This window comes from Lepidochelys kempii, chromosome 8, assembly GCF_965140285.1.
Source record: "Lepidochelys kempii isolate rLepKem1 chromosome 8, rLepKem1.hap1, whole genome shotgun sequence".
NCBI classification, from domain to species: Eukaryota; Metazoa; Chordata; order Testudines; family Cheloniidae; genus Lepidochelys; species Lepidochelys kempii.
Genome location: NC_136387.1, coordinates 90,590,313 through 90,611,947, shown reverse-complemented (window position 1 = coordinate 90,611,947; position 21,635 = coordinate 90,590,313). Strand labels below are relative to the sequence as shown.

Below are 21,635 nucleotides of genomic sequence, written 5' to 3'. Positions count from 1 at the left end.
TTCTTGTTATGTCTACACAGCTGTGATTCTAGCAGCTGTTTAGGGATGAGTTTCATGGGCATGATAGCTGTGGTTACAAATGTAATTTTGAAAGTGATCCTAGCACAACTGCTAATGTCTTTAGACTTCTTGATTTATTAGTGGTTAACTCTGTCATTGCTAGTAGGCAGAGCTAAATACATTCAGGTATGTAATAAATGTGAGAATATATTGAATGTAGCGCTGTCAAGTGATTAAAAAAACTACTGCAATTAATTGCACTGTTAAACAATAATACCATTTATTTAAATATTTTTGGAGGTTTTCTACATTTTCAAATATATTGATTTCAATTACAACACAGAATACAAAGTGCACAGTGCTCACTTCATATTTATTTTTGATTACAAGTATTTGCACAGTAAAAAAAACCAGAAATAGTATTTTTCAATTCACCTCATACAAGTACTGTACTGTAATCTCTCTATCATTAAAGTTGAACTTACAAATGTAGAATTATGTACAAAAATATGCATTAAAAATTAAAACAATGTAAAATTTTAGAGCCTGCAAATCCACTCAGTCCTACTTCTTGTTAAGCCAATCGCTCAGACAAACAAGTTTGTTTACATTTGCAGGAGATAATACTGCGCAGTTCTTGTTTACAGTGTCACCTGACAGTGAGAACAGGCTGGAATCCCAAGATATTTATGTGCCAGATGCACTAAAGATTCGTATGTCCCTTCATGCTTCAACCACCATTCCAGGGGACACGCGTCCATGCTGATGACTGGGTTCTGCTCGATAACAATCCAAAGCAGTGCGAACCGACACATGTTCATTTTCATTATTTGAGTCAGTTGCCACCAGCACAAGGTTGATTTTCTTTTTTGGTGGTTCGGGCTCTGTAGTTTCTGCATTGGAGTGTGGCTCTTTTCAGACTTCTATGCTCTACACCTCGTCCCTCTCAGATTTTGGAAGGCACTTCAAATTCTTAAACCTTGGGTCGAGTGCTGTAGCTATCTTTAGAAATCTCCTATCGGTACCTTCTTTGCGTTTTGTCATATCTGCCGTGAAAGTGTTCTTAAAATGAACAACATGCTGGGTCATCATCCAAGACTGCTATAACATGAAATATATGGCAGTATGCAGGTAAAACCAAATAGCAGGGAACATAAAATTCTCCCCCAAGAAGTTCAGTCACAAATTTAATTAACTCATTATTTGTTCAAGGAGCATCCTCAGCATGGAAGCATGTCCTCTGGAATGGTGGCCGAAGCATGAAGGGGCATATGAATGTTTAGCATGTCACGTAAATACCTTGCAATTCCGGCTACACAGGTGCAATGCTAATGCCTGTTCTCATTTTTTGGTGACATTGTAAATAAGAAGAGGGCAGCATTATCTCCTGTAAACAAACTTGTTTGTCTTAGCGATTGATTGAACAAGAAGTAGGACTGAGTGGACTTGTAGGCTCTGAAGTTTTACATTGTTTTGTTTTTGAGTGCAGTTATGTAACAAAAAAAAGAAATCTACATTTGTAAGTTGCACTTTCATGACAGAGATTGCACTACAGTACTTGTAGGAAGTGAACTGAAAAATACTATTTCTTTTGTTTATAATTTTTACAGTGCAAATATTTGTAATAAAAATAATATACACTTTGATTTCAATTACAGCACAGAAGACAATATATATGAATGCAGAAAAACATCCAAAATATTAAACAATAGAATACCAATTCAATTTTAGAAACAGTGCAATTAAAACCGCAATTAATCGCAATTGATTTTTTTATCGCGATTAATTTTTTTGAGTTAATCGCATGAGTTAAATGCGATTCATCGACAGCCCTAATTGAATGTCTTCACATTTGAAAAAAGTTTCACAGGTGCTATCATTTTGATGTAAATTTTCGTAGAGATGAATGGTTTCAGAGCTTTATTTTCACAAAATGTGTGGTCTTGACTTAAGACTGATGGTCTCTTGTGCTCAAGAAAGTATTTCTCAGTTGTTTTAATACAGTTTCTTTCAGATTATAATTGTCTATGTTTGAGCCAAGGTCACACTGACCTAGTATTGCCTTTCATTATAGCATATGACATTTGTGTGTCAAAATGTATTTTTCAGTGAAATAGTAAATAATCCTCATATTATTTGAACAGCAAACTAACATAGATACAACTCATTAAATATCTTTTCAGGATAAAGTAGCCAATATTTGGTGTAGTCTAAATGTCCTTATAAAGATAAAGAATGTGCTGTCACCTCAAACCCAGCTTAAACTCAGGTAAGAGAACTGAAGGCTTTTAGGTAACTTTTACTTTTATTCATATCATGGGGGATTTTCAAAAGCACCTAAGTGATTTAGGAGCACAAATCCTATTGAAAGTCAAAGGGACTTGTGCTCCTAAGTCACAAAGAGTTTTTTGAAAATCCCATCCATTAATTTTTGGGAAGAATTGAGAGATGAAATTTTCAGAGTTCTTAAAAAGACTTTTGTTCATGGTGTATTTTTTAGTTCCAAGTAATACAAATAAAATTTAAAGATTTTCCCCAGGTGTGCGTGTGTTTAGAATGTTAAGAAACTTTTTTCTGTGTGATCTGAGCTGAATAATTAGTTAAAATTGGGACGCTAGATAAAAATAACAAACACATGTATTTGACTTTTTCCATTATTTCTTCTAGATGTTTTAAGTTTGCATAATCCAAAATATTTCAAATAAGCAAGTAGTTCAAGATGAGGCTTTCAGTATGGAAAATGGATAAAAAGTTACTGAAGAGTAAACTTTTCAAAAGCACCTAAGTCAATTAGGAGCACACACCACACTGACTCAGGCTCCTACCTGATTTGTGCTTTTGAAAATGGGACATGGGTTCCTTAGTCACCTAATAGCTTTTGAAAATATTATCTGAAAACATAAGTGGTTATTTATACATTAAAGAATAAACTTAATATTTTTTAAAAATAATCTTTTAGCTTTGCTTTTACATTTCTGACCCTGCTTCCGGCTTGTATAAAACTAACCCTCCAGCCCTCTCTCCGAGGATTTAAATTTGCTCTGGTAAGTGAATTTTTGTAATTGTTTCTTATTTAAAATCTATCATTGAATGTTGGAGAATGGCCAACAGTTCTCCTTAAAATTGTCCCACTGTGCAGAGTTGTGTATGTTGTTAAATGTCATTTGGTATCCGCTGAAGAGACTGTTTGTTTAAAAAGCATATCACAAATAGAATTGAATATCAAAATTGTATCGGAGGACCTAACTAATGTCTTTTAAATCTCAGGTTTTCCCCTTGTCTATACTTCTTTATTTCTCTTATCCTCGGTTTTCTTCATGTTAATTCTGTATTTTTATTATTTTCCTCTGAAAAGCCATTTGAAGATTCTCCACACAATAAAGCTTTGTATGGATTTGAGATTTCCTTTCTCTTTCGTTTTGTTTCCAGAGTGATAGTTTTTTTTAATGCACTGGCTGCCAAATTCAATAAAAATTCCCACAATAGTCATTGCAGGCTCATTAGTGGTTTGAAAAGGAATGATCCTTTTTTTTGTTTTTAACAAATGTTTGGTTTTCTCTCTGTAGTCTAATATCATTGAACGTAAATTTTAGGCATATTTACATGACATGAATTTAAAATATTCCTTTTAAACTAAAAGCGCTTTTATATCAAGACAGATATCACTAAAATTGAAACAGTAGTTGATGTATATGGTTTAAAATATACAATAATTTCTAAGTATTATTTGAGTTTATAATAGTGATGCCTATAACTAGGATTAATCCTTCCCAAGAATTGTCTTGTAGTTTAATTCTTGCTCAATATATTTTTAGTTCAGTAAAAAGAATGAGACCTTTTGTTGTTACTTCTGAGGCGCGGGTCGTTCATGAGTACGGTTGACCCAGCATAATACAGCCTACCTCAGGTATGGTAATTACATAGTTCTGACTTTATATCGTGGGGCCCCAATCCTGCAATCACTTATAAATTTGAGTAATTCAGTTTACTTTGATGGGATTACTCATGTGAGGATAGTTAAGCACATGTGTAAGTGTTTGCAAGATAGGGGTCTTATTACATGAGTCATGTTCTGAATACTCTGGGTCAAACTTTCAAAAGGCTCCTTTTTGCAGCCACAATCTGTTACAGGTGCAGCTCAGTGTACTTGTCCCTCTAACTATATTGAAAATGCAAATTGCTCTGGAATTGAATATATTTAGTACAAATTAGATACTTTAATTTATACTGGACACTTCGTACTGATGCCAGCCTTTACATAAAATTAGGCCAACTAAAAAACTAAAGCCTACACTTTGCATTGGGGAGATATATATTAACCTCTTCTACTTCAATCTTTTTAGATTAGTTGTGCATTGTCATTTTTCCTGTTCTCCTTCCAAGTACATGAAAAGTCCATTCTTCTAGTATCAATGTAAGTACTTTATTTTTAGAAAATATTTTGATACCCTTTTCCCCAATTTGCATGATGCCACAGGCTTCTTCCTCACTTAGAAATTATGTATCTATTGGAAACAGACTTTTTTTAAAAAAATTGTGCATATCATTTTCATTCCGTAAGAACTTCTGAATGATAGGTAATTTGAGGCTATGAAAGTAGAAATTTCCTTTTTGACCACTTTCATTAACAAGATGTACTAATGGGGTTAACTAGGGTCCACTCAGCACAAAAAATGTGTGACTGTCCGGGTGGCAGGGGTGACTGATTCTGGGGGTGGGAAGGGTGACACTGCCATGGAAACCAAAGAAAAGCCCCAGACATGTAGTTGTCCAGCAAGGTAAGAAACTATATATAAGGTAAGAAATAACGATGAGTGAAATAGGGTGAATTCTCCCTCATTTCTCAATAACTAGATGGCAAGGGGCCTCTTGTCTTGGAAATTAATGTATATATTCCCCTTCTCTTTCCTTTGTTGGGAGATAAGTCTTAAGGCTGAAGGTCATCTTCTTCCCATTGGATGAAGCATAGCCATCATGTGGGAGGAATTTGAACACTGGCATGGTAGCACCTTTAATATTCCTCTCCTAAGTTTACATTAGAAAGCTCACATAGAGGCCCACAGGGGACAATTTTATCTAGATTGGCCACTAAACTATTGTTGCTAGCTTCCTGGCGGAACACGCAACTTTACCATTCTTCCTAATGTGACTAAGGACGGATGCTTATAAACTGTAGCTGTTCCTTTTGAATGCATATTGTGCTGCAAATCAACACACAGGGCAGAATATCTCTTGCACCAGAGCTCTGCTTGGTGTGGTCACAGCTTCTTTGGTTCTTGGGGTCAGCCTGTCACTGCTTTAAGGCATGTTTACACAAACACCTGATGCGTGGCAGCTACCGTGTTCCAACCTGTAGCACACTAACTGTCTGTGTGGACCCTGCTGCTACATACTAAAAGTTCTCTAGTGTACACACACATACTGCAGTTTGAATCAGCAGTAGGTCAGTGCACACTAGGGAACTTTTAGTGCACAGCAGCAGGATCCATAGGGACAGTTAGTGCATGGCATGTGAGGGCACTGCAGATTTACACCTCAGCTTGCTGTGCCCTGAGTCTTCATGTACACATACCCTACGGCAGTGAAAGGCTGATGCCAAGGATCAAAGAAGCTGTAACCAGGTGCTACATCAAGCATAGCTCTGGTGCAGGAGATATTCTGCCCTGGTATATTCTTAATGGATCCTATGCCAGTGGAGGAGAGACAGAGGGAAGTTCTGCCATGTCTCCTATGCTGAGTGAGAGGGTGGTGGGCCCAGTACTGGCACTCTTGCCCCAGGAGGGAGTTCTACCATTTTCAGCTAGTGTCTGGTTCCAGAGGGCAAAAAAGTGGCCAGATCACAATAGTCTCTGGCCCAGAATAAGTAAAACTTGTGTATAACAGAAGTCTAGCGAGAACCAGCAAAGCTGTTGTCATGACAGTGTTTGTACACCTATTTTTTTTAATCGTAGACCAGTCTGCTTAATGATAAATGAAATTCCATTGATGTCTACATGGTTTTTACTTGTGTCAACCTTCAGGTGAGTCAGACACTATTAACTTCAATACAGTATTTTTCCTGCCTTGATTCACCTACATCTTTCTAAGCATATTATTTTTTCTCACCTTTTAATGTGTTACTTAAAATGTAAATTTGTTGGAATGTAGACTAATGCTTTTCTGTTTTAACAGCTTGCTGCCTCTTCTGTTGAAGGATGGCCTGCTTCTGGCCTATGTGGTGACCACACTGGCGTTTCTGATCGTATGTTTGACTTCTTTTTCAATATTTGAAAAGACTTCAGAGGAGGACTTGCAGCTGAAGTCACTCTCCCTTTCTAATAGGGGATACATTCCTTCATTTAAGGCATTCTCAAAGATTATTAAGAGTCTGGTAAGAAACTTTTAACTGTTCATAATATGTTGTTTTTTAAAGTCATGATAAACCAGCTTTATGCCCACAATTATGTACATTTGTGTGGCCACAGGATTTATATACTGTTTATAGAATATACTCTTGTTTGCACATTTGTTCTTAATAGAAGTTTCATGTGAACAACTTCATGTTGAAAACCACACAAGAGACCCATCTGTCTTCTTCCAAGATGTTTCCATATATGTAATGCTTTCCCAGTTCCAGTGTGAGCCCCTCCCCCGCCAATCTGCTCATTCAAATCCCTCCTAAAAGCCCAGAATAAGTAAGTTATGAAGAAAGGAGAGAGCAAGAAATCCCAGCCTCTCCTCTTTTAATGACAGTATTGTCGAACCTTTTAGTTTCAAGCCTTTGGGGCCGGGACTGTCTTCACACTTCCCATAAACAGTTGCATACGCTATCAATGCTTAATAGTAATGAGATCACCCTTACTTGGCAGCAACATGTCAAAAGACCCTGTTCCAAAATACTCCTTAATGTATTGAATATATAGTAGGAAACTGTCTAATCTCTGGGGAGCGTTTTGCGGTGATTAGCGTGACTGTATTTATATCCGCTTAGAGAATGGCACACAAGATGTTTGTATAGATGCACACGGTATTTTATAAGAGGTCATCCATATAGAGGATGAGGAACACAAAGCACCTAAGCAATGAAAGTAACTACTTATTCAGTTGACACTGTAAATCAATGTTAACTAATGTATTATTCTTTATCTTACAGTTTATTGTCTCAGTAACTCTGATGGGCATCCTCACTTTAATGAGTGCCACACTGACTCCTCCACAGAAGCTACCAGATTTATTTCCTGTATCTGTGTCTGTTGTTTCCTGCCTACACTTCTTATTCTTCTTGATGTATTTTAATGCTGTTGTACTGTGGGACTCAAGAAATGGTAGAAATCAGAAGAAAATCAACTAGTTAAATCCTAACCTGTGAAAACGCAAGACTAAACTGGAAAGAGAATATTTTCAGTGAAAATATCAGTTACAATAGGCAGCTCTAAATCACTGTCTTATTTAGTATATTTCCAGTGATCTAATGAAAACCAGGAAACAAATAGTTTTACATTTAAACACAAAGAATAAGTTAATGACTTTTATTTTAAGGAGGAAGAGTAGCTACTATCAAACAGTGTTTGAAATTTAACTTGACTTGTTATATTCTCAAGAACTTCTGATATGGTTTTGCAATATGAAAAGGCTATTTGTAAACTGAAAATAATTAAATGCAGGAAGTCTTGACCCTTAACTAGCAGTGCCAGTTTAATTTAGCAAAGCCATGAATATAATTTGCTAGTGTCGAGTCATACATTTCCCAGCATGAAATGTGGAAGAGATACAAAGTAATATGGGTTAAACAATAACTCTTGGTTGCTGCTTCTAAGTGGCATCTCTTGCTGGCCTCTTTTGATTACATAAATTAAACTGCCTTGTATACTATTTCACTGTCATCATGTTTTCATATGATATACTTAAAATCATCAAGGCCACTGCACTAATATCCATGACTCACTATCATAGTTCATGGTAACATCACCATCTTACTCTGGCAATAACCCCTTTACCAGCTGAAGTCCATTTTTATTCTAAGAGTTTCAGGGTGCTGTGGTTGCTGCTATTGTTTTTCCTACATATCTTTTTTCATATGGGTAATATAAGTTACAAACTACACAGCTCTGTAGATAATTGTCAATTTTATGACCTAAATGGAATGGTCAGTTTTTAAATTAAAATCTGGTTAAACTGCATTTTCTTCTCCAGAATGTTCAAAATGTATTGTAGGCCAAAGTCCTGTTTCATCAGCCAGAAGCTGTAGGGTTTTGCTGAAATAATATGAAAATGACTAAATGGGCAGTAGTCCTTGCATTATTTATGCTGTCTCAACACTCTGGGTCACAGAACTTTTGTACTGAAAAATGTAGAAATGCAATGTAGAAGTTGATAGAGGGGGGAGAGAACTGGAGTTTTGGACAGCTGGCTATGAGAGAGTTGATGCTGCTTGCACATGGGAGAGACTGTATCTCTCTCTACTGCTCACTTTTCGTTCCTGGTAGTAGCTACCTCACTTACTTCCCTATGAACAGCCAGAACTGCATCAAGCAATACTGGATAATCCCATTTACAGAAAATCTGTTACGATGTTTAACAGCAAAAGCTAATTTTGACATTTATTATGTTAATATTAGGTTTCAGATTTAATGCTCTACTAAGATGAACTGAACCGAACCAGTCTATACTTCTCAGTTATTGTTACAAACTGTCAGCAGATGCAGGAAGACAACACTGCCTAAGTTTACACTGTTCACCTTTAGCTGAGTTCCTGTTCAAGTGATTAATACGTCTAGGATTTTATTGCATTAATGTTGTCTTAAGGCACCAAGAGCCTTGGGTAAAGAGCCCTTTAACTGGTATCATTGGAGATAGGTACAGCCTAGAAGCCAAAATCAGATTGGGCACACGTGAAAGGATGGGCCATCCTTGTTTAAGAGCATTCCCATACTAACCTGATTACTCTGAGTACAATATCATAGTGTCATTGACATTAAAATATTCTAGAGCTGTCGCTGGTGTGTAGCATAAGACATGAATGTATGCAGCAGGTGTTTTATGAACTACCTTCCCCATGTATGAATTATGAGGTCACTTAAAAGAAGTGTCTATCCACTGAGTTTACATTTCTTTAATTAAAAGAGGCAGTTTACATGTTGGTGAAACAACTTGTCTTAATCTTTTCAACAAGTAATTACCAACACTTCTAGAAGGCAGCTTTATTTTGTACAAGGTAAAACATTCCACTTAACATATAAGGCATTACTGAACTGCAATTATATATGTAGACAGACAGCACTTGACCTAGCGTATGACAGTTTATTCCAAGCTGTAACTGTAACCTTTCCATAAACATTTAACATTCTTCTGAGAGGGTGCTACCATGATAATTATCCATGTGTAAGGCATGCAGTATTTCCATCCACAATAAAGTCTTTTCTTTCTTTTAAAAAAAGGAGTGGGTAGTTATGTGCATCAACCATAGAAAGAGGAATCATTGTCCACAGTGACTTTGAGAAATAACACCTACAGAATTCTGCACAAATAAACTTAGTGAAACACTGCCAAAAGTTAAAGCAGTGTGATGAACCTCTACTCTCAATAAAAGAATGTGTAAAACATCCAACTAAGATGGAAGAAAGTGGAATGGTTTCACATTTCAGTTAGTCTCTTCTGTCTTGTGTTCATCACAAGATTAGGGCCAAGTGCTTCCCACCATATAAAAACATTAGTTTTGTGTGTATCTCTTTTCTTTGTCCTTCAGGTGGCCTCTAAGGGTGATAAAGCGTGAGTCATCTGACCTACCCTGTGTAGAATTAGGAAATGGTTCTTAGCAGACCCAGCTGTTTGTGAAAGGCAAAAGCTCAGTATACCAAGAGGTCAAAGAAACAGTAAGTGCTTTAATAGCATTAAGGTACACATAGAGTAATATCTGGAGCAACATCTTAACATATATAGCCTGGCATTTTCTGTTTTCCTTAATAAAAAAAAATTGCTATCTTTTGTTATTCTGACATTATGAGGTCAAAGTAAAAATCATTTACTAACTTGACATCAGTTGCTGACTGTCCCTTGTCTAACTTAAGACATTCTGTGTTCTCCTTGCACACCAAATGCCTTTTTGAATCAGGTTGCATACCTATTAAAAAGGGATGTTTCTGCTATTTCAAAAATATCTACATTTCCAGAGTGGTTGTAGAGTATACAAAGCTGGCAACATCTCTGCACCACTCATCATTTTAGTTTTGTCTAACTCAACACTTCAGTTGTAAAATGCTAGTTGCCTCCTGGTTTGAGAAGCACTACTCTACAATGGTGGCAAGGAATAATATTCAGACTCCTGCACCTTTTTTGTACATCTCCTATACTTGTTACCCAGCACACAAGAGAGGCCACAGCTGCCTTTACAAATTTGGCAACTTTGCCTGAAGGTGGAGAGTTTTCAGGGTAATCAGAAATATGTAAAGGATGGCGCAAACAACAGCAAACCCATTTTTACACTAACTCTTCCCTTATGTTACTAAGTATGTACACTAGACTAAAGTAAGCACTTCATCATTCTCCAAGTACATGCATGTAAACAGTGAGGGCCTGCCTCAGATACCTTTACTAATGTTCAGTTATGCCTTACTCCACATACATTCTCATTGAAGTCAATAGCATCCACTTGTGCAGTATAAATATGGCCCTGGGTTAGGGAACCTATCTGAAAATAAATTGGACTTGTTGAGTATACAGAATTAACCCTACCAAAATGTAATTTCCCAGGTTATATGATCACAATCAACCAAATATATATAATTTTGCAAACACCCAGTTTGGAGTATGTCCGCATTTGCTGAAAATGTCATGGAACTGCTGCAACTTATATAGCATCTCATTAACTTTTGGGTGAGCTGATGAACTGCATAAACAAAGCCCTACAAATTGTAATGCAGTCGTTGCTACTCATGGTAAAACCGGCACCCTTTGCTAGAGATGGAGCATATCATTACTGTGAAATTTTCAGTCTCTCTGAAGGCCTGGGAATCGGTATTCATCCTTAAACATGCAGCTTCTTCCTGCTCAATGCTAAAAACATATTACAGTCTTTACACCAAGGCAGCGCAACTACTGTTTGTAATAACTCTACATGGCAAAAGTAGTTTATACTCTGTACAGCAGTAAATCTAGATCAGCTTGTCGTACATAAACATGCATAAAAGAGCCATGAAGAAATGAATTATTTACATTGAGATTATCTGGTTGTGCACACTGTAAAGTTTAAATTAGATACCAGAAATTTTATCTAGATGTGCACCTGCCTAGTGCAACGAGCAATCCTTAATTGGTATTTGCTGGGGAAGATAGATTTACAGGCATTTCTTCTCTCCTTTTAAGTACAATAAAGCAGATGTAGAACTTTGTGTTGATACGGTATGCACTTTTCCCATAATGCCTGTGGGGTTAAAAGAATGACTGAAATAAGACTTAATTAGACAGCATTACCATATGCATATTCTGTTCACAATAACGTATCTGCCTACCCCATACTCATTATGTAAAAACACATAATACAACAAAAAATGAACAATTCTGTGTTTCTCTTACATTGGAGTAAAAGGTTTTTGATGTTAGAAGATAAAAGGGTGTTTTTTATTCATAATTCATTCTCCTGGTACTGTTGAAAGTCAAAGTGGACCATCTACTACTGCCAACTGCAGAAAGCTTTTTCACCATTACCAGATTTACTATTTGCTTTTTTATAGTAAGAACATTAATGGACTGTATGTTTGTCACTTACACAAGAACACAATAAAAGCAGGAAAAGGTACATGTCTTTAGTAGGCACAATTGACAGAGGTTGATATCACTGACTACCTATTAGAAAGCTTCAACAGTGTCCTGTCTTGAAGACATGATTAAAAGTTGCACTGTAGATTTGTGGCATTTTATTTTTTTAAATATACACATTCTGTGAATATCTGTGAGCCAGCTCCCCCCTCTTCATACTATATTATGAATATTCAGAATAACCTCACTTTATAAAGAGGGGTATATGCTCAGATCTTCCATCAATCCCCATTAATCTGCAGATAAGTCTCTATATCTAAAGATGAAAATATGTCTGAAAAGAATTTGTGAAACATGATACCCTGAGCAGACAGTTTTCTTATGCGTAAGTGGTGTTTTGCTGATTGACAGGGTCAGTCTCTAGTTGGGCTTTTGCTTATGTCACTGGAACAGGGAGAAGAAGCCAATGGAATAACAGAAATTGAGCACCCCCAAAGCTTGCCTTGTGGCTTCTGTTAGCTCACCAGTGTGATTGGCAAAAAATAGAGTATAAAACAATAGGTGAGCGGCTGGGTGATGTGACATATCTGGCTTAAATTAAATTAGAGAAAGAAAGGCACTTTGTTAAAAGGAAATTTTGTCCAGAAAGTGCAAACAGTAAATCATTAACACACTGTCCACAAACAAGAGAATTCAAAAATAGGCTAGCAGCAAACCCAGGACATTGCTAAAACATGTGAGGGTGGGGCATAAGGAAGTGGCAATATCAGGTGGAAATGGTTCCCTACACAAACCCTTCCATTGCCCTTTTGAGCCGAGGAGATGGCATTACTATTCAAACAATGGCCAGCAATGTCTCCTGAGCAGCATAGGCCTCAGGAATAGAATAGAATAGTAAATTTATTTGTCCAGGACAGGGGCAGGCAGTCCTCTTTGAAGTACCTCATTAGGAGAGTCACTCATAATATCTAAGAAGGTATAACCTGTTCTAACACTCAAATTCTCTTATTCCTTTGGTCACATGTGCCTATTCAAGTGTGGAATATTTGAAAAACCTTCTAGTTATCACCTGACCTTGGTGACTTGGAGAAATCCTCCTGTAAGAGTCTCCAGTAAGATTGGTTCTTATTGAACCTACAGAAATCTATTTGCACAGCAAATCAGCAGAAATTTTAAGAAGTAGATTAGTTTTTTATTATTGAGATATTGCATTCACGAGCAGCAATTGTCTTCAAATCAAAATACGACAATTTGATCATGCACATCTGTACCTACTATGATCGTTCGTAAATGCTTAAATAAATTCAGTCCTTATAATTACCATTAATTGCAAATATTAGTTTGTGTAGTCAAACACCAAAGTGAGAAAGCTCGCTTACCTCAGTTAATGAGCGATTTAAGGAATTCATAGCTGTTACCAGATTGTACATATTCTGTGGATGAAACAAAGCCAAATTTTCACAAACAGAATGATGTTTTATTTGTAAAATAGAAATCTCAAAATCAACATGCTGCTAAAGTAAGATTTCCAGAGTTCAGAATTTGTCAATATTGTAAACTGCAGTTTTTAGAATGTATGTTTTGCTATTTACATTTTCATGATTCCATTACTTAACTCTGACCACTTAAAAATACATTAAGATTTTAAATATATAAAGGTTTGGATAAACACCAGGAAATATAAAATTAAGAGTTACAGTAATTTAATGTGTATTCTATCAGGGCTTGAATGGAAATATTGACAGATAAAGAGAGACTAGAACTTCTCGTTTGTTTACATGCTTCTGCAATCTAGGATTAAGTTGTTTGGGGTGGAATCTTAAATTAAATGCAGATGCACAGACAATATTAAGCGAAGTCTTATAGTCTATGGACATTTTACATATGGGGCACGGTGGGCAAGATTTCCTGTTCATTGGAAGGGTGGAGTTACCAGTTTCTTGGGGATTCTCTTACTTTAAGGGAATCCCACAATAGGGTAGGGCTAGCACAGGTGGCCTTATGGAAAAGGTGTATCAGAGGCAGGGCTTGGGGCCTAAGGATGGTCTGGAATGCTGCTGTATACTTGCAATCTGGAATGGCCACTTAGTGGTCTGTGGGTATGTCTGCATTGCTGCCAGCTCAGGTAGTCATACCCGCACTCACTGATTGTATTTGCATGCTAAAACTAGAAGTGTAGCCGTGACAGCATGAGCCTCAGGCCGGGCTAGCAGTGTGCGTATGTGCCTTGGACAGAATTGTACTCTGGGCAGTTCACTTGAGCCGCTTCTTGTGCCGCCACAGCTACCTTTCTGTTTTTAGAATGCTAGCTCAGTCAGAACTCGCACAGGTGTGGCTCCCTGAGCTGGATATTACACCTCCAGCGCTAGTGTAGACACACCTTGTAATGGGGTATACAAACCCTGCTCTAGACAAGAATGGGTTAAAGAGCAGCTATGTGCTCAGCCCAACCCACCCCACCTGAGAAGCATGCCAGACTTAGAGGAGGAGTCTTAAAAGGGAGAAACCCAGCTTAGAACTTCCTAGCCCCAGCGGGGGACGGACCTCTCATTCTCAGCTCCAAGAGGAACAAGCTGCCTTTGGTAGCCTGTGAACATAGAACAGTAATACAGATGGCTGAAGGACCATGCAGGATAGAAGGGCTGATGCTGCTCTCTAATTCTGTTAGTTTAATATACTTTCTTTTGTTACACTGGGAATTGGGAGAGGGGGTCTGGCCCCAGGGTAGATCCTTACTGAGAATGCAAGCTCCCTGAGGAGATAGGCTAATGTAAGAAGTAGCCTAGGGAAGAAGCAAGAGGTCTGACCAGACAGACCTTAACTGCTTGTTACAGGGCGCCTGGGCCTGGGTTCCTCTACAGTGTCACTGAAGAGGTGAGCATGAAGAGCCCAGACACAGGGCCACAGTAGCTCTATTGGGCCTAGATCTGGGCCACTGACCTGACGTGCGGTTGTGGGACTTTGAGTGTACTCTAAAAGGGGTGAGACTACACATGACCTTGCCAGAGGGCTGAGTCACAAGATGAAGGAAACCAGCTGTGGACCTGGCCAGCTAAGCTACGAAGACAAAAAAATCCTACAAGGCCACACTCAGGCCCAGTGCAGCGCACTGACTGGTGAGTCACTTTGTCACAGAATCACTGCAGCTGAGCAAGGGTTAGAGCAGATCTGAGGCCCGTAACAGGATCGCTGCATTTTATGTGCTAAGGATTCTGCAGATTTTGCTTCTGTTCTTATTTCGGGCAATGAGCCAGTCAGAGTGAGCTCAAGATCACGTATGGCTGGAACATCTGGCTATCACTCACGCTGTGTGAGAACAAAAAGGGAGGGAAGAAGGGGAAATGCAGATATCATGAGTGGAAGGCTGTTAGGCCTTCATGGTCTGTTTTAGCCAAACTGGGTGAGAATTGATGGAACCTGGTTGTATTAGCTTCAGAAACGCACAAGATTAGATATGACCACATTCACACTCAGGAGAGAATTTTCCCCTATATTTTCCACCATAGTTTGGCCTGCATAAAGTAGTTTTTGCTTTCAGTGGGTTTCTACCTTACTCTAGGTTTCAGTAGCACCAGCCACTTGTATATTTACTGCACAGTTTAAGTACTGTTTAAGTATTTTCTTTTCTGTTTACATCTAGTTGGATAGGCTTTGGTGATACATGGTCTAGGGGAGTAGGGAAGTAGCTGGTCCCTGCATGACAGAGAGGAGTAGCTCAATCAAGTGACTCTATCCTTAGTGTGCATATGCTTACACCTACCATCTTTCACAGACCAAGGCTTCACCTTTATGAAGGGTGCGGGGGAAGAGTGCACACATATGAAGGTCCCACATTCCCAGTTTGGCTGTTGTCCGCAAGGCTCAGGATGCCTGTCCCAGCAGCCCAGTGAAAGAGTACAAGCAATGGACTCACAGTTTCCAAAATAGTGCCTGGGTCTGGGCCAAACCTGACAAGGAATTCTGGCCTAGTCTAGGTTTGATAAAGCTATTTCATAAAAAATACATCCAGTGTGATTTACACCATGTGTATCTTTATTTATAGCCTTCTACCCACTAAACAAATTTTCCTGTTTACACAAGGAGCCATTAAAAAGAAAATTCTACTGAGAGTTGCCTGTATTTAGAATAGGGAAATAACTGACATCACAGACTGTATGGTGTGGTAACTGACAGTAACAGACTGATTTAATAGTGATCACTGTATTTCCAAACTGCTGGTTTCTTTGTGCTGTGATTTCTGAATAAAAAAATCCTTACTTGTAATAACTTTGTACTTGCCCAAGTGCAAGTAGTTGCATAAGAAATCCACCAGTGCAAAGAGATACAAGTCACACAGTCTGAAAAAGTATCTTGATAAAATATCTAACTCACCCTGGGTTAGACTCAAACTGCATTCATTAAGTGAGGTTTTTCTAAGAACTTTCAGTCTAGCATCTTTGAAGAAATATCTGTATTTATAGTTTTCTTTATACACATAGTATTAAGGGTTATGTATTTAAATAGCCAACAGAGAATATGACCTATTATAAACCCCACAGATGCTCACATGACTTACTATACCTGTCCTAAGTTTGCATTTTTCTCCTTTGTGATGCTAAAAGGATGATCAGGTCCATCCTGTTCTCTGCCTGTGGAACATAATAGTCTAGTCTCCTGTGGGCCTCATTTACTTTACTCTCATTTCTGTTGCTGGGTTTTGTGTGCGGGTGTGGGGTGGTGCTTGTGGCCTGTGACACACAAGAGGCCAGGCTAGATGATCTAGTGGTCCCCTTTGGCCTTAAAAGCTATGACTCAAAACATAACAATGAAGTAGCATTTTCATAATTGTCAACACCTTTACAGACATACATCTTAATTATGATCCTCCCCCCCCCATTTTAATAAATACAAACCTAGCAAAATTTACCTAACCTTCACTAAGGTCAAATCCTGTCTTGGTCACTGCAGCTAGAAGAAATGTTACCCAGTGCATTCCCTGCAGTTGAAAACCCATATACCAGCGCAGAATTCTCTGATGTTGGCCAGAAATGCAGAGGTGGGAGGATTATCCCATTCTTTGCTCCAGTAATAGCCCCCAGCTAGCAGATGCTGCTCTCTGCAGCACACACACCAGCTGGATAACAGGGCTTGATATGATACCCTAAACTAAAGTCCTTGGAGTTTCAGTGCACAGACATGCATGGTAGTTGCCTGACTACTAGGTACAAATCCTGCCCTGCTGCTTCTGTGGTATGGCAGAAGTTCACAGGTGCCGTTCCCTCCCAATCCACTTTTGTATAGCAAAAGGGCAGGATCTTCCCAACGTCCGTCTCCCGTTCCTCCCCCCATCTCTCCCCCACCACTAAATTGGACATTTACACATCTAAAAAGGAGAGAGAAAAAAATGTTCACCTGTCAGGTGCTATAAAACCAATCTTCTCCTAAATGTGCCAGAATAATTTTTCTCTACCTCAACCACAGTTAAAACCTTCACTCTATTCATTACTGTCTTTTTATAGTATTTTTATTTAATAAAACCTATTAAGACTACCATACAAATCTCTTTACTTATGCTTTTATCTTTTAACTGATCAATTTTTATATTGCTGACATCCCTTCTTCACCATTTGCTCATTTAAAAATTCATAGTATATGAGCTATGTCTCTGGAGAAAATGTCTATAAAATTTGTTACAGCTGGCAAATGTGTATGAGTCAGTGATAGCACATGACTAAATGCTTCACAGAAAATAAAATTTGTTTCTGTAGTAAGCAGAACTGTTTAAATGTTATTTATTTTTATGTTTCAAAGAAAATATATTGTGAAGTGCTGCATTGATTTAATACACAACAATGTCTGTGTACACGCTGTACAGGGAAAATTTATGAAACCTTTGCACAACTCCTTTAATTGAATTTTCCAAATCTCTCACCACACACAAATAATCAATATCTTCTGCAGAGAAAACCAGTCAGAATTATTACAGTCTTTCTTTTCAATTTTGTTGTCATCAGCACATATAGAGCACCTGGATATTTGTAATGTCTGGGTAGCAAGTTATTTACACCTCTTAAACATAAGACTGCTATTAAGTGAGTTCAAACTGTTTCTTTATTTAAAATAATTATATTCCCAGGAGAATACAGATAGAGTATTTATAGTCATGTAGGAGTTGCTATACATATTCATGTTGTAATGAAGCAGTAGTTCTTTTTAATTTTTCATTAAGCTTCATACTCTAAAGCCTTGATCTGTCAGATTATTTTTTTTAAATTGATTCTGAAAAAAGTAGATAGGAATATAGGGAATAAACAAAGGTGTGAAAGTTCATGAATCAATGTGGTTGATACCCACACAGAGAAGGTAAGTTGACAGTCCAGTATATACATATGTCTGAAGTCTATAGCCGTGTATCTCATGTGCATTTCTGTCAGCCAACAGTTAATAGCTTAATATTTCATCTGCATAGCATAGGATGTTAAATCATTGGAGAGGTTTGTAACTTACTCCCCAAAAAGCTCATGTCTCTGACCTCAGACACTGTCCAAATTTCAAAATGTATTTTATATTTACACTCTAAGGTGCACATGCAACACAGTAAAACCAGAGCCTGCTGGGAAAGATTAAAAAAAAAAAAAGAACGAAGAGAAAAAATAGTACACTCTGAGTCAAAAGAAACGGTCTACAATCTCTCTTACCCATCAGTGGTATTTCTCAAATGGACAAAGTTAGTCTCTCACTTCAACCAGGACAACCACGTGAACCTAACTAAAAATTCAATGGCATTGCAGAAGTTGGGCACTGGTGAAGGCACTTTTTGCTTTCTCCAGCCTGTAAGGCCATCGAATTTTCCGTAAGTACAATTCCAAGCTTGGGGGAGTACTTGGATGGAATGAGAAAAGAGCTCCATTCAAGTTTAGCCAAAGGAACAGCTTTTATCCAGACAGTGCAAGCTACAATGAAGCAAAAATCTCTGAACAGCATTAATGACTCAACTATACAAACAAACAAAACGAAGGGGAAGCTGATCTTTGTCTACTAAAGAAATCCGTTTTACAGTTTGCTTGTTCTTAACTGTCTGTTGTGAAAGTGGAGGATAATGTCCAACTAGTTTAGGTTTGTAAACACTCCCTAAATACAAGAGGGTGGGATTATTTCTTGAAAAGAGAAGGTTGGACAACTCTGCCACAGGCTGTTTGTGCAGAAATATAAGGGTCAGATTCTTTCCTGCATCAAGGTGAAGGCAGTCAAGGGGCTGGTTTTGGCTCCTTAATTCTCAAACTGTTCAATGAAGGTCATAGTTTGTAGCTGAGTTCACGCTCTGAGACTCTCTTTCATTGAAGAGTGACCTGAGAGTATTTAAAGACAAGCTTTAGATGAGACAGGGATCAGAGACAATTTAGCTTGACTGGTGGTAAAGGTGAGGTTTTAACTATAGGTCTCTCTCCAACCCAAGAGGCTTTTTAGGTTTAACAAAAATTATCTAGCCACATTCTTAGCCTCCACAAAGGTGATGGCCAGTACATCTGGGAAGACAACAGCATGTCTCCTGATGTAAATCTTGTTTGGGTATAATTGCAGGCTACTTGAGTACCTTGGGTTGCTAAAGGCAACTTCTTGCTAGCTGATGTTGAGGCAGTGAGTTTGAGCAGCCATTTTCTAGTAGCAACTGATGGTTGAGGGCAACTGATGTTTGAGAATTTTTGCATGAGTGACCGAAAGACTCAGTTGGAGCAGGGTGCACTACTTGCATAGAGGAGTAGTTATTTGTCTTCTTCTCAGCCTCCTCTGGTATATCAGGTATAACTAACTAGAGCCAAGAAAACTGCACCATCCATCCTGTGGAGGCTAACAGGAACCTTGAAACCCCCTAGACTGATGTCTCATACAGCTGTAACTTCATTAGTTGCACATGCCTGTTCCCATGTGATTGAATGAAAACTCATCTGGTTAAAGACTGACTTGTTCACCTGAAAACCAACATTGTTAAAGACTGTGTGCAAGGAGAGGCAGAAATTGGTTCCATTACGCTGTACAAAAAGAGGTAGGAAGAAAAACTTCCTTATTGGTGCTGAGGAAGAGTAATTGTAATACAAATACGAAATTTACCCAACTTTTTGCAAGGATGAGTATCTGGAAAATGGGCTCATTTTCCTATTTTAATATAGCCTGGAACTTAAGGCTCTGAATATAGTTTTTCTTGATACTGTAAATATATGATCATTTGAGAATCTTTAGCCAGAAGACTCTCTATTGCGCCTTGCAGAACACAACAGACTCATTCATGGGCATGGTTCATGCTCATTTTAGTGCTACACTGTTTTTCTTTACAGGAAATGTAGAGAAACTATTAATATTTTGTAACTGCCAGCTGAAGTTGCATCACTGTTTAGAATTTTATCATAGTCAATCCTCTAAATGCTCAAACTGTTAAGCGTTCTTTAAAATATGCATAGTGCAACCTATATATTTATTCTCAACACACACAAAGCATGTTTTGGACTGCAGCAAACTGACTAGATTTCATCTCTTGGCAGCTGCTCTAGAGTTTGCTTACATTTTATTCAAAAACATTTTGTTTACTGTAAATGCTAGTCATGGACAAACAATGATGCCATTTTTTATGCTGATCACACAAAATGATATACTGAGTTCTACATAATGCTGCCCATTGACTAAGGAATTTTCTGTATTAAGTTGTTTTAAGCAGAGGTTGTTTATGTAAAGTAAATAAATTTCATGCCTCACCATGTGATGATAATGTGACATTCCATCTGTATCAAGCCACAGAATAGTCATAGATTTCAAGTTTTGAGCGTAACTAATTAAAAATAATTATGAAAAAGAACCACATCCAAAACTAAAAGGGTAAAGTAAAAAAATCTCCAAATACTTTCTTATATCACACTTTTTCTTTGCTCCTCTTTTTCCCATACTTTTAAAGACAGCAAAATGAAGCTCAGTCCTTGTTGAAGTAGAATTAAAATAGATAAAGTTGTAACAAAGTTGATAAACTTATTAAAGTGGTAACTATGCTTCTGCCCTACTTTCAGACAATGAATTCAGATTCAGGGTGAAAATCTCATCTAACAAGCATGATAGTTGGCATGGGCTAGTTTCTGTAGCACAAATGGGCCTATACATTTGCTTCACCGTGGCAGCTAGAAAGCATTCACAAGAGATGTTTCAGAGTAACAGCCATGTTAGTCTGTATTCGCAAAAAGAAAAGGAGTACTTGTGGCACCTTAGAGACTAACCAATTTATTTGAGCATAAGCTTTCGTGAGCTACAGCTCACTTCATCAATGCAAGAGAGGCACCAGCTGCCTGCCAGCAATGGCCCAAGATGCTCTCCATTGGTTTTCACTGGCCAAGAGGTTCAGGAGTCCATTGTGAAGATAGCAGCGCAGACTTCCCTTCACGCTTTTCAAAATCTCAGCTTACACAAATGATCAAATTCCACCAAAAAAGATGGTGCAACTTGTTCCTTTTCTCTCTGTCATAGTCTCCTCTGAGCCAGCAAGACTATCTTGAATTTCATTTTTTTTTTCCACTGTAGGAGGAGAATTCCCCACAGCAGGAGGTATATAGGGAGGGATCTGCAGCTGGGCAGAGGCAATCCACGTTGATTTGATGGCTTGCTATCTGCAACAGTTTCTGTTGGTTGGAACTTATGGTGGACAAAAAGTTCATCTTCCTTTTGCCGTTACAACATAGGATAGTAGAAATTCCCTTTTTATTTTTTTCAATTACACGTATCTACATTTTAAATTAATTGATGGGCTCACATTTATCAGTCATCAGAAAATAATGGGTACTTGATAGGAGGTGTGGGGGGGAAAGCAGGAAGAACACATGTAGGGGTTAGTGAGTCAATGGTAGTGGACTGACTACTAATGGCTACAGTGTTTCATCGGATTATTT

General features: G+C 38.0%; 2 protein-coding genes across 9 annotated transcripts in view; one reads left to right on the top strand and one right to left on the bottom strand.

Moving 5' to 3' along the window:
- The window catches only part of ALG6 (ALG6 alpha-1,3-glucosyltransferase), a 38,867-nt gene extending 29,138 nt beyond the window's left edge, over positions 1 to 9,729 (top strand). For 6 of the 7 annotated variants that reach the window (XM_073357453.1, XM_073357455.2, XM_073357454.2 and 3 more), the window contains 6 exons: positions 2,184 to 2,269; positions 2,960 to 3,044; positions 4,344 to 4,414; positions 5,952 to 6,020; positions 6,172 to 6,370; positions 7,133 to 9,729. In XM_073357453.1, coding sequence (XP_073213554.1) covers positions 2,184 to 2,269; positions 2,960 to 3,044; positions 4,344 to 4,414; positions 5,952 to 6,020; positions 6,172 to 6,370; positions 7,133 to 7,330 — 708 coding nt within the window. In that variant the 3' untranslated portion in view covers positions 7,331 to 9,729. The remainder of the gene's footprint in view (positions 1 to 2,183; positions 2,270 to 2,959; positions 3,045 to 4,343; positions 4,415 to 5,951; positions 6,021 to 6,171; positions 6,371 to 7,132) is intronic. The other variant, XM_073357460.2, reaches the window with a different exon arrangement.
- ITGB3BP (integrin subunit beta 3 binding protein) overlaps positions 9,071 to 21,635 on the bottom strand; it is a 56,053-nt gene continuing 43,488 nt past the window's right edge. For both annotated transcript variants that reach the window (XM_073357461.2, XM_073357462.2), the window contains 2 exons: positions 13,113 to 13,166; positions 9,071 to 11,398 (listed from right to left, as the gene is read on the bottom strand). In XM_073357461.2, the coding sequence (XP_073213562.1) occupies positions 13,114 to 13,166 (53 nt within the window). In that variant the 3' untranslated portion in view covers positions 9,071 to 11,398; position 13,113. The remainder of the gene's footprint in view (positions 11,399 to 13,112; positions 13,167 to 21,635) is intronic.